This window comes from Sarcophilus harrisii, chromosome 2 (assembly GCF_902635505.1).
Source record: "Sarcophilus harrisii chromosome 2, mSarHar1.11, whole genome shotgun sequence".
NCBI lineage: Eukaryota > Metazoa > Chordata > Mammalia > Dasyuromorphia > Dasyuridae > Sarcophilus > Sarcophilus harrisii.
Window position 1 is genome coordinate 151,008,075 of NC_045427.1, and position 12,239 is coordinate 151,020,313.

General features: G+C 37.1%; 1 protein-coding gene across 2 annotated transcripts in view; it reads right to left on the reverse strand.

The window, feature by feature from the left end:
• Positions 1-12,239, reverse strand: part of SLC24A3 (solute carrier family 24 member 3) — a 721,614-nt gene that overhangs the window by 55,803 nt on the left and 653,572 nt on the right. The window contains exons 10-12 of one of the 2 annotated variants that reach the window (XM_031951059.1): positions 8,789-8,934; positions 7,050-7,210; positions 5,810-6,080 (exon numbers count right to left, since the gene is read on the reverse strand). In XM_031951059.1, coding sequence (XP_031806919.1) covers positions 5,810-6,080; positions 7,050-7,210; positions 8,789-8,934 — 578 coding nt within the window. The remainder of the gene's footprint in view (positions 1-5,809; positions 6,081-7,049; positions 7,211-8,788; positions 8,935-12,239) is intronic. The other variant, XM_023494858.2, reaches the window with a different exon arrangement.

Here is a 12,239-nt window from a genome sequence, read left to right on the forward strand (position 1 = left end):
TATTAAAAACATTACTTATATTAAAATTCAACCCACTCTATTTCAATTTCCTGAATAAAAAAGGCGGCGGGGGGGGGGGGGGGAAGAATCCTATTAAAATGGTTGGAAATTATATAGTTTTAGTTTCATTTGGACCAATAGAACCACTGTGAAATTGTGATTTCATCAATCACATGACAAATTGTGGAGGAGCAGAGAAGCAGCTTTTGATTCTCAGAACAACAAACTATCTTGGCAGTTTGACTACAACAGTAACAAGAAGAATGAATAAGCTCCAACTCCAGATCTTGACCCTGTGAGAAAAAGCTCCTGCTGGTAGGCAGGGAGACAGATCTGTGTGTCCTGAAAGTACCACAATCGAGCAGATGTGATAGGTAGAGATAATTTGAGATTGCCAGCTGAGAATTGGAAGGGATTTACTGATCACTGAGTGTAACCCAGAATTTGACAGAACAGGAAGCTGATATGTAGAAAAGAAAAATGATTTGACCAGGGTCACTTAGATAATAAACAGCACAACTCAAAACCTGATCTTCTGCATCCATGACACTATCATTCATTTAAATTAACAGTCCTTAGGATGCAAGTAGACTTGATTTATTAAAAATAATACCTCATAGAACTGACATTTGCAGACTGACACATATTTTTTCACTTTATTTTTTTTGCAACATGGCCAAAATAGAAATATGTTTTACATGATTTCACATGTGTAATGGGTATCTTATTGCTTGCCTTCTCAGTGGGTGGGGGAAAAGACTGGAGGAAGGGAGAAATTTGGAACGCAAAAACTTGAATGTCAAAAAAAAAGGATAGAATAATAGCTCATATTCCCACCTTTTTTTGTGGTTTACAAAGTGTTTGCTTTAACACAATGCAGTATGAGTTAGGGAGGCAAGTATTATGCCTATTGTATAAATGAGACAGCTAGACAGCACAGTGGATAGAGTGCTAGGCCTGAGCCAGGGAAGACCTAGTTCAAATTCAACCTTAGAAATTCAGCTAGAGACTTACTAGCTATGAGACCTTGACCAAGTCACTTAGCCCTGTTTGCCTCTGTTTCCTCATCTGTAAAATGAGTTGGAAAAGGAAATGGCAAATCACTGCAGTATCTTTGCCAAGAAAACCTCAAATGGGATCATGAAGAGTTGGACACTCTTTAACAGCAACAAGATCAATGAGAAAATTGATATGTGGGGAATACCTCAATTGAACCTTTTTGGGTTCAAGTATATTCTGCTGGCTTATAGGTTAGAGAATCTAGCTCATAATGTCAGGGACAATCAATCCTCTAAGGGGAAGAATATGCTTGAGAATCAGGTCTTCTTGCTTTTTTGAGCCCCAAAATGAGATTTTCAGGAAATAGTGAGGCAGAGAAGAAACGAGGGGCTGTTCACTGAGTGCTCCCATGCCCCATTTCGGGAGGGATGACCTAGCGCAAGTCTAACCTTCAGTGCCCCACTGCTATAGAAAAATGGCTGGAATCCCCTATATGGGACTGACAGCTTTGGGTTGCTTTAAATCTCTCTGGCTTCTGTCATTTGTGCCATAGAGACACAGAGTCCTTTCAGACTCTACAAAACAAGGTTTTACCACTAATTATGAAGTGCTGATATGGCATAGAACTACATATTTAGTCCTGGAATGATCCTAGGTCATCCAGGCTAACTCCCTTATTTTGCAGCTGAGGAAAGTCAGATATGGGAAAGTTAAATAATAGATAGAGGCTGGCAGAATTAGAATTAGAATATATGTTCTTAGTCTCTAGGTCCAGTTTTTGCATCTCTCCTTTTATGTTCCTCTTATTCAGGAGGGATTCAATGACCCCAAAATATGAGTGGAACCTTTTAATAAGTTGAAGGGGTGGAATTCCCCAATAGCTATCCATCTTTGTTGATTTAGGGTTGATGAGAACTTGTGAATAGCGCCCAGTGTCTTCATTATTCATAATATTTAAAGTTAAAAGTCATATAGTGATTTAAGATTTTTGAAATAATGGGAATGGGGCCACCATGACTAAATCTTCAAGACAGAACATCACTGAAAATTAGGGAGACAGAATTGAAGGTCTTTTGTAATTTTTCCCGGCATGATCTACTCTATCCTTGTGAGCAGAATTTATTTGTGGAAGGAAGCAGAAGTAATGAGTCAAGAGTAGCAGATTGGATGATGGAGATTGAGGCTAAGTGTAAAAATAAAATGCACTGGCCTAGGTCCTGGGGCATAGTTTTCTTGCCTTGACATCTCTTTAAAGTCTGCTGGAATGAATGTGCATATTGTGTATTATTAAGGGCTTCTAAAATGGTAACATGCACCCGTACATGGAAAAGTGCATAATTCACCTGGCCTTATTGTAATCAGAGAAAGACATCAACAAAATAAACATTCCCTGAAGCCGGGTTGCAGACTCCCATTATGGAATTCTACTAAAGGATTTCAGTTGAAAGAGTAAAATAATATTTCAGAGTATGATACTTAAAGAGAGGCAAGGTAGCATAGTGTTTGGACCACCTACTCTGGCACATTTGAGCTCCATAATCCTGACAAATCATTTGTTTTTTCAATTCTCTAATAACAACAGTAACAACAATAGCCAGGATTTGTAGAGAGTTTTAAGGTTTGCAATGCACTTTACAAATATTATCTCATTCTATCCTCACAAGTCAAGGAAATTGGTATTATCGTTATCCACATTTTGCAGAGCAAGCTGAAGCAGCAGTAAGGTGCTTTGCCCACTGTTCTTCAGCTAGTAAATGTTTAAGGCTGAATTTGAATTTAGGTGTTCCTAATTGCAAGCCTAGTACTCTAGCTATACCACATAGATAACCATAATAATAATAATAGTGATAGCTAATATTTATATAGCACCTCCTATGGGCCAGACACTATGCTAAATACTTTACAAATATTCTCTCATTTGATTCTCACAACAATTCTGGGAGATATGTGCTTTTTGTTATCCCATTTTACAGATGAAGAAACTGAGGTTAAGTGACTTCCTCACGCCTCTCAGAAAGTGTTTGAGACCAGGTTTGGACTGTGGTCTTCCTGACTCCAGAGCTTAACACTCTATCCACTGAGACTACTTGCCTCTAATATTGGAGATTGAGTGGCAGAAGATGCTGGCCTACATTGGTAGAGGAAGTTTCCTCACATTGAAGTTTCCTATGATAATTAAAGCACATTTCCAGCACCTTTCCCTACTAAGACATTCAAAATGAATTCTTTTTTTCTTATGAATCAGGAGGGAAGAAAAAAGAAAATATATCAATGAGTGGCAAAAATGATTGATTTTTTTTTTCTACTGAGAAAACTGTCAACACGTAAAAATTTGATAATTTTCGCCTTGGTTTTCTTAGGGGAACCAATAAGTAGGATTTTCCTACTTATTTTTGGCCATTATTATTTTTAATGATGATAATACTAATGATATTGATGAAAATGGAACTTCTTACTTATTCTTTGTTTTAATGATAAAAAGTAACACTTATATAGCAATTTAAAATTTCTAAAGCACATTATATATGTTATTTAATTTGTTTGGAAGTTGATCATGAAGCAGATTTCTACTCAGCCTTCCGAAGAAACCTCTGGATTATGTACTGTGTACTGTCCACCAAAATTTGATTAAGGTGGGAAGGGATCAAGGTGCTTGCCACTTGGACTGGCTTTTTCAATAATGCAAAATTAGTATCAATTGGACCACAGAACCTCGAAATTGAAATTGAAAGAAACCCCTGAAAAGTGATCATGCCATCTTATCTTTAAGATGAAGGGAGAAGCTTGAAGCAGCAACTCATTCCACTTTTTGTTAGCTCTAATCATTAGCATGTATCAAGTTCAAATATTCCCCTCTCCAATTTTTGCTTACTATTCTGTTTTTTTTTCTAGGGTGAAACAAACAAACAAACAAAATAAATCAGGCTTTAAATTGTTAGATTGTTAGAAGGAAGCTTAGGGATCATCTTATTCCATTCTCATTTTTGCAGCAGATGAAGAAAACTAATTCCCATAGGAGGACCAGCACACTTAAGGTCACACACTTAGTGTATAACAGAGCTTTGTTCCAAGGCCTCTGACCTAAAATCCAATGTCCTTTTCATTACATCATGCTGGAATCTAATCTCTTTTCCACATGGGATAGAGACTGGATGCTATAATTTTGTTAGTGAGGGAATGCTTGACTGGGGACAATCCCTCTACCAATACAAGTTGATGCCTTCTCTGCAAAGTCAGAATCTTGAGAGAACTGCCTAGAGACTTGCCCAGTTTGCATAGCCATTATGTATCAGAGGCATGACATAGACCCAGCTCTTTCTAGCTCTGAGGCCAGAGCTTTACGTACTTTGTCTTCCACATGACAGAACTTTAAATACTTGCAAACCACTATCATGTCCCCTTGAGTGTTAAACGCCTTAGTTCCTTCAGTTAGCCTTTGTATGGCATTTTCTTCTGTGCCCCCAAACATATGGTTTCTTCTATTCATTTGTGCTAGTTTTTCCAATGAATTTCAACGAAGTGAACACAATTTGCTAGACATGGTCTAGACTAGAGTTCTTACCCTTGACTCTACGGATCCACAAGGGATCCATGGAGAGATTTCAGAGGGTCCATGAGCTTGGATAGATACAAAAACAACAACAAAATTCTAAGTGAAATGACCATTTCCTTCAAATATTATTAAGTGCATTATAAATATTATTAAAATATCTGATTTTGAGAAGGGATCCCTAAGCTTCATTAGATTGACAAAAGAGTTCATGAGATAATAATGATTAAACCCATATCAGACAAAGCAGAGCACAGGGAAATTCTCATCCTAAAGTTCTAGATGCTATACTTCTCTTAAAACTGTCTTAGTTCCATTCATGGTATAATCTGAGGAAAGGAGGAAGTCTTCCTCCAAAATAATTTTCCCATTCAGGTTAAATTCCACTAGTGGGAAATTCAACCTCACTTTCCTCATCTGTAAAATGAGCATAATAATATCTAATGTAAAGTTTGTAAAACTCAAAATGAGAAAATGTCTGTAAAAACACTTTTTGAACTTAAAACTACTATGCAAATATTATTATTATGCTGTAGGTATCAAATTTCTTTGGAAAATACTAAGAAAAAAATAGGGCAAATACATCTTAAACTTCTATTAATTACAGACTTCATGACAAAGAGCCCTGATTACTATTAATGGTGATATGCCACAGACTAAATCTTGTTCTCTGGAGGGTGGAAGGGAGGCTGCAGCAGAGCATTTAGACTCATATGCATTCTTTTTGCCATTGCTTGCTTGGCTCAAAGCCCAACAATTTCCCTACCACAATCATTTTCCTATGCATGCTGCTGGAGCAGCAGCCTTCAGTCTTCCAATTTGTGAACCATTATCTTGTTCAAAACCAATGGATGGGCTATACCCTGCATGTGTAAGTTACTAAATTGACTCCTTTTCTGCCAAAACATACATGTTTTGGGGCAGCTATCGGAGAGAATACTGGGCTTGAAATCAGGAAGACTCATCTTCATGAGTTCAAATCCAGTCTCAGACATTTACCCATGGTGTGACCCTGGGCAAGCCAACCTTGTTTGTCTCAGTTCCTCATTTGCAAAATGAACTTGAGAAGGAAATGGTAAACTACTCCAGTATCTTTTTCCAAGAAAACCCCAAATGGGGTCACGGAGACATGACTGAAAATGACTGAACAAAACAAACAAAAATACATGTGGATTGACTCATTAGATGATGAAAATTACTTGTGGGCCTCATGGGCTTAAAATTATTCTCAAACACAAGCAAGAACTTAGGACCTCTTACAGGGTGGGTCGAATGGAGTGTAAGGTCCCTCATCCTCCTCTTCCTCCTCCTCTTCTTCTTCATCATTCTCATTGTTCTCATTGTCCTCATTCTCATTCTCAGTTTCATTGCCAGCCTCAGTAACATCATCATCCCTTCGGGTCCCATTTGCACCTCTTTCTGGGGCATTGTTGGGTCCTGTTCCATTCTCAACAGCATGCTTGATGGGGATTTTGATGGCCACCTCTGATTCTCCATTTGCATATGCTCTGCTATTTATTAATCTTTGCCTCTGGAAGGGAAAAAGTTCATACATTCTTTACTCAGCCAAAGTAATTGAAAGGATTGTGAACGGTGCAGACCCTTCATAAGTAAGGGCAGACCCGGAATGCAGGTTAACAGAATTTATATAACCAAGTCATGAAGAAATGCAGATCCTGGAGCCCCCTTTAAATGAACTAGTAAATGAGAATGGTGATTACTCAAAAATAATAGCTAGCTCAGTGAACCTTTTGCATGCTTGAAAAAATCCAAAATAAAGAGCATATAAAGGTTTAAAAAGTAGTAGGGCAAAGAGGACAACAGAATATCTTTATATTAATTTCATCAAAAGCCCTTTAAAGCACCCAGCTCTCATAGTGCAAGTTCTCATGCTGGTATATTATTAAAATGGATGCTGAAAACTGCTAGGAAGTTAAGAGAAAAGGTGGGGAGCCAAGAGCTACACACACACACACACACACACACACACACACACATAGCCAAAAGGGAGTTGAGAGAATGATCCAAAATTTTGTCTATATCACAGTTGGATTCCTATCTCACAAAATGTGATGGAAAGGATAGTGAAAGAGCTCATTTGTAGCTGAGTTAGCTGAATTTTTGGGAAATAGCTGTTGGGCAATATTGGTTATAATATGATGCAGTCTGTTCTAGAGGAGAGTGTTGAACTTGTCACCAGGAAGATTTGACTTTTAATCTTGCCTCTGATACTGAAAGAACATGGCAAGTTGCTTTTCGATATTCTAGTCAACCTTTTAGCTCTTATCTACTAAGTCTTATCTACTACTTATCTAATACCCATGATCCCTTACAGTCTTCATCAGTGAAATGAGTTCTCTCACCAGGATTTTTGCACCCTCATGAAATCACAGATCATTACTGTTTTGAATTTATAGGTAGAAAAATATGTAGTCAGGTTCTTGGAAAACATTCCCTCCCTTCATTTCTTTGCCCCATTTTCAGAAAAGCTGGATATTACCTCATTAATCAACATTCTGCTGGCCATGGAGAGCCGAGTTTTTGGGGGAAAGTGGCTGGTAATCATGATCCGGAGCCCGGCTTCAGAAAAAGAGAGCTGGTGTGGATATGCAGACAATAGCTCATCCACCATGATCACTGAAGCTTTGCGGTGGAAATTTGCTGTGTAAATAAGAAACACTCAAGTTAATACAAGGGAGCAGCAAGATTTATTATAAGCGCTACTTAGAGAAGAGCCCAAATTACTAATCAAAAACTTTCTTGAAACTCGTGAAAAGTATTGATCAGGAGTTGTTTTAAAATAAGTTTTAGAGGAAATTGAGATAAATTGAGCTCTAGTTTCTTTTTGGTTACAAAATAGAGTTGAATCAGATAATCTTCAAAATCCTCCTGAACTCAATCTAGAATATGAGTCTGAGTGTGACATGCTTACCCATCCACTAAAATTAGCTAAGCCATTAGAAAGTAAAACTTATCTGTCTACATATGGGTAATATATATATATATATATATGTATATATATATATATATACATATATGTACATATATATGTATTTGTTTCCAGGAATGTTTATAATGATCTGTTAGTTCAGAATTCTCTATTGTATACAGTTTCCTATGCTGAAAAAATCTAGTTATTCCTCCCATACTTGCCAATGAACATGAAATCTTTTGGCATCCTATAACTATATAAAGTTTATCCCTGTGTTTTCCTCTGTTTTCTAAGTCACAGATTTATGAAATAATGATTTAAATATATATTATATAAACTTGAGTTAATTACTCTGGTTTTCTGGGAGTATTTCTCCTTTGGAGTATAAACAGGCCAGTACACAAATACTGGAATAAAGTCCCAATACAGAATGAAACCAAATACCTAAATCTTGAAGACCTGATCTTTCATGAAATGTGAAAGTATTTGCCAATAAATATTTTATAAGTTCCTTAATTTACAAAAGAGAATAGTCATCTGTAAGTTTCAGTGGAGAGACAGGGAAGAAATTAGAAATAATCTGTATGTCTTAAAATTTCTTTTTGGTGCAAAGAAAAATCTGTGTGAAACAGAATTGGGGGAGGGCAAGGAAAAGTAAAACCTCAGCCTTTCAAGGAGAAGCTTTGAAAAGGAAATTAATTAAGTCAGTATAATTGCTATGTTAATGAAAAATAAAACATCACAGCTTGAGTTAAATTGTGTATGCTGCCATACAAAGAAATATTGTTTGTTCAATTGAATGGAACCTTCATACTAAATTTTTGTTCTTTAGTGTTTTAGTGAATTAGTTAAATGATTTAGTTGAATCTCTGAAAGAAAGTAATTTCTATGTCCATTTCAAATCCTGGAAATTGAGGCTATATAGTTTGAAAATATATTTCAAGTACTGTACCATCCTACCTCACTAAATCACCAACTACTGACATTTAATCTGAGTTTTTATGAGTGTATTTTCAGCTGCTTAGTCTCCAGATATGAACTTCTAGTCTTCTCCTGCATTTAAAGATGAAGTGTGGAGTAAATGAAGTGCAGAATTTACTTGCCTCAGGAGACTTCTTCCTTTAGGTACCCAGTATGGATATTTAATATGGGATGCTTGATAATAAAAAAAAGTTTGGTTGAATATCTGGTATTTTTAATCCTACTAATCACGATCAACTTCTTTGAGGAGTTGCCCATGCCCTCTATGAAGCTTTGGAAATAGACAAAATAAATCATTTTCTTGCACCTCTTCTGGAGTTTTGTACCTTCACGGTTACCTTTCTTAAGGAGCACTACCGTTGCATCACAATTGCTGTTGTCATCAATTTCAGTATTGTTGGCCAACCCATTGACCATGTTCCCAGCACTCTTTGTCCTCCTCTCAAAGCACTGATGTATGCAAGCATTGTATCTAAAATGGGAAAAAAATGAAACAAAAAGGACTTCAGGGGGTTTGGGCAGCTTTTTCTCCATTCTTGAGCACAAGTGTGGCTGTTTCAATGATACCACTTCATCTGCCTAGCTAATTGGGCTAAATACATAGGAAAAACACCTGAACTTTATCAGCCTATCAAATAAAAATTGCCATTTTTATTATTGTCTACATTCCTTTTGGGCTCTATAACTTGTCTCACAAACACATAAATCCACAGGATATAAATTCAACTGGTTTTCTTTATACCATGTAATGGGAGAAAGAACTAGGAATCAAATGACCTAGATTCAAATTCTAACTCTACTTATTATTATCTCTATGACCCTAAATAAGTCATAGCTCCCCATCTCTACAAAGAATGTGAGAAGATTGAATTGATCTTGCAGCATTTTCTGATTGATCCTATTTACAATTAATTGCTTTTTTTCTATAACTATTTAAGTCATGGTTCTTTGTGAACTTGGTTCAGAATTTACTTCGTCCATCATGGATTAAGTTTAAAAATATAATTCAACTGCTAATCACTGATGTATTCTTACCTCAAGGAATTTAGCTGTCTTTGAGGAATGCATGTGAACACAAAGGAGTTGGATCTAATATCTTTACATCACTTAGCTATCCTTCAAGGTCATCAGATTTGCTGTCCAAAAATCTGGTCCATTATCTTACACTTAGACTTTCTTGAGAGAAGGTGTTGCTACTCTCCATCACCAAACTTTCAACCGATTATATTGTTGCCTGTGTTTCAACTCTATAACTCTCCATATAACAACTCTATAACCACTCATCCTTAATTCCATGATGTCATCTACCCTGTTCTGTTCCTTCTTTTGTATTCCCCAAAACTTACAAAAGGGGAGCTGTCCTTTTAATAGAGATTTTTGGCATAAATGGAGGCAAGCCAATGACCTGTTTATTGAGAGGCAACATGCTCTTGTCAGCCAATGTTATTTTGCACAAAAAAATGTGATTCTGTTTACCTTTTTGTTAAATTTTAGCTTTGACAAATGGATTTGACATATTGTCTCTTAAGGTTCCTTCAAACCTTTAAATCTATGATCTTACGACCTTTTTTGGGGGTCAGGGTTTGTGGATAGGGCTGGCTGCTAGTTGTCAGAACATAATGATACACTGTGGCAATTCATTAGGGGAATATAGTTTTTGAGACATGCATCAGTACCTGTGCTCTGAAATCTCCAATAATCTCTGAATTGACAAATCAAAAACTGTGGTGAGACATAGAACAGCTGAGGTGCTAAGTGTCTATATTCTATAGGGTGAAATTCTGGTGTCTTTTGCTGGGGGGTGGGGAGGATGATGAATGACTTTAGCCTAGGGGTAGCACGACTCACTTTTTCCTAGTTAAGGGTTGACCACTAATCAAAGGAGTTTGATGGTTTCAGAAGTCCTAGTTTTTGCTTTCCAATGGTAGTATCATGTGAAACTGGGTTTGTGCATTCTTTTTGAACTATAATTCTTAGGCCTGATAGAACATTTATTTGTGGAATTCCTTATGCCGAATAATAAAGGGCACCACATAAAACTGGCCCATAAGACTGATGAGGCAGGTACCTCTCTGTTAGTATATTCAGGGAAGAAGCTTATGGATGGATTATTATCCACAGATGAGTGCTATGTGAGCTGTTAAGTGAAATGTTTTAGATTTAAATTTTGGCTTTGGTACCTATAACTATGACTTTGGGTAAGTCACTTAACCTGTAAGCCCAAGTTTCCTCCTCTATAAAATGAAGGAGTTGGACTAGGTTGAGGTGGATCTTAACTTCCTCTTCCAGCTCTGATTCTATGATTCCGTGATCCTTTCCTTATGGTTCAAATTAATGTTGTGAAGTCATTTCAGTCACGTCCAACTCTGTGACCCCATTTTGGGTTTTCTTTGGCAGAGTCGTCTGCCATTTCCTTCTTTAGCTCATTTTATATAGGAGAAAACTGAGGCAAATAGGGTGAAGTGACTTGTCCAGGGCAACACAGCAATTAAGTATCTGAGGTCAGATTTGAATTTAGGAAGGTGAATCTTTCTGACTCCAGGGCCAACAAACACTCTATCTACTGTACCACCTAGCTGTTCTTCACCTCCAATAAATAAAACAGGCCTGAAAAATCAGACTACCAGAGCATTTGATAGAATTTCTGGTGCATAGCAGGTCTTTGCTTTCTCCCCCCTCTACCCTGCTTCTCTGACTGTTCTGAAAGTGAAAAAAGTTCAGATTAATTATGAGACCTCTGACAAATTTCCCCATCCCTGCTTTGTCTTCTGGCACAATTCCTTTAATGGGAATGAAGTTATTGCTGTAAAATCTCCTACCTCTGTGGCCAGCTGAGCTTGTTTTTTGACCTTCAGCCAGAAAGTTAAGACTTATATTTAAGTTGGTCTTCCCAGGAGGACACAAATGTGCTAATATGTGCTGTTTTTAACTGCTGCGTTTCTATTTTGTGTTTTTAATTGAGTGTTTTAAATTTTGTATGCGCACCCAAAGCTGTTTAATTGTGAAAAGATGCAATTTTATAAATTGCGGGAAAAAGCATACACAACACAGTCCTAATGATTAAAGCCTTCAATTGCAGAGATGAAACTAAAACAGCAGAGTTAGCCCAATTTAGAACTTCAGAGTAGAATTTATGAAAAAATGTAAAGGGGTGTGTGTGTGAGAAACACAGATTGAAGCTTTAATCCCCATTTTATTTGGATCTTGTTAGTTAGAACAGCTGGAACGGAAGTAACATTGGAGAAGTCAGCATAGATAGACACACCAATGGTTTTCATATTGCATATGTTTAGTAATGGAGGAGATTAGTTGCTCACTGTATTATGATGTCCATTTGCATGTGTTTCTCCAGCCACTGATCATGGGGAATTGTAGTGATGGGGAGTAGGGATACATAATGAGAAGATAGGACTTATTGGAAAAGACTCTGATATTGGGAAAGATTGAAGGCATAAGGAGAAGAATCCAGCAGAAGATGAGATGGATAGTGTCATGGAAACAATGAATATGAACTTGGACAGACTTTGAGAGAAAGTGGGGGATAGAAGGGTCTTCCAAGCTATGGTCCATGAAGCTACTCAGAATCAGACATAACTGAACAATAATACAGATGAGATGGTCAATGTAGTAATTTCCCTGTCTCATCCCCTAGGCGCTCTTATCCTAAAGAACGCAGTGAAGCTCACACTGAGTGAGACCCACTAATCAATTGGGAAAGATACTTGATTTTTATCTAATGTGACCACTGAACCCCTCATATCTTTTATTCTTATCATA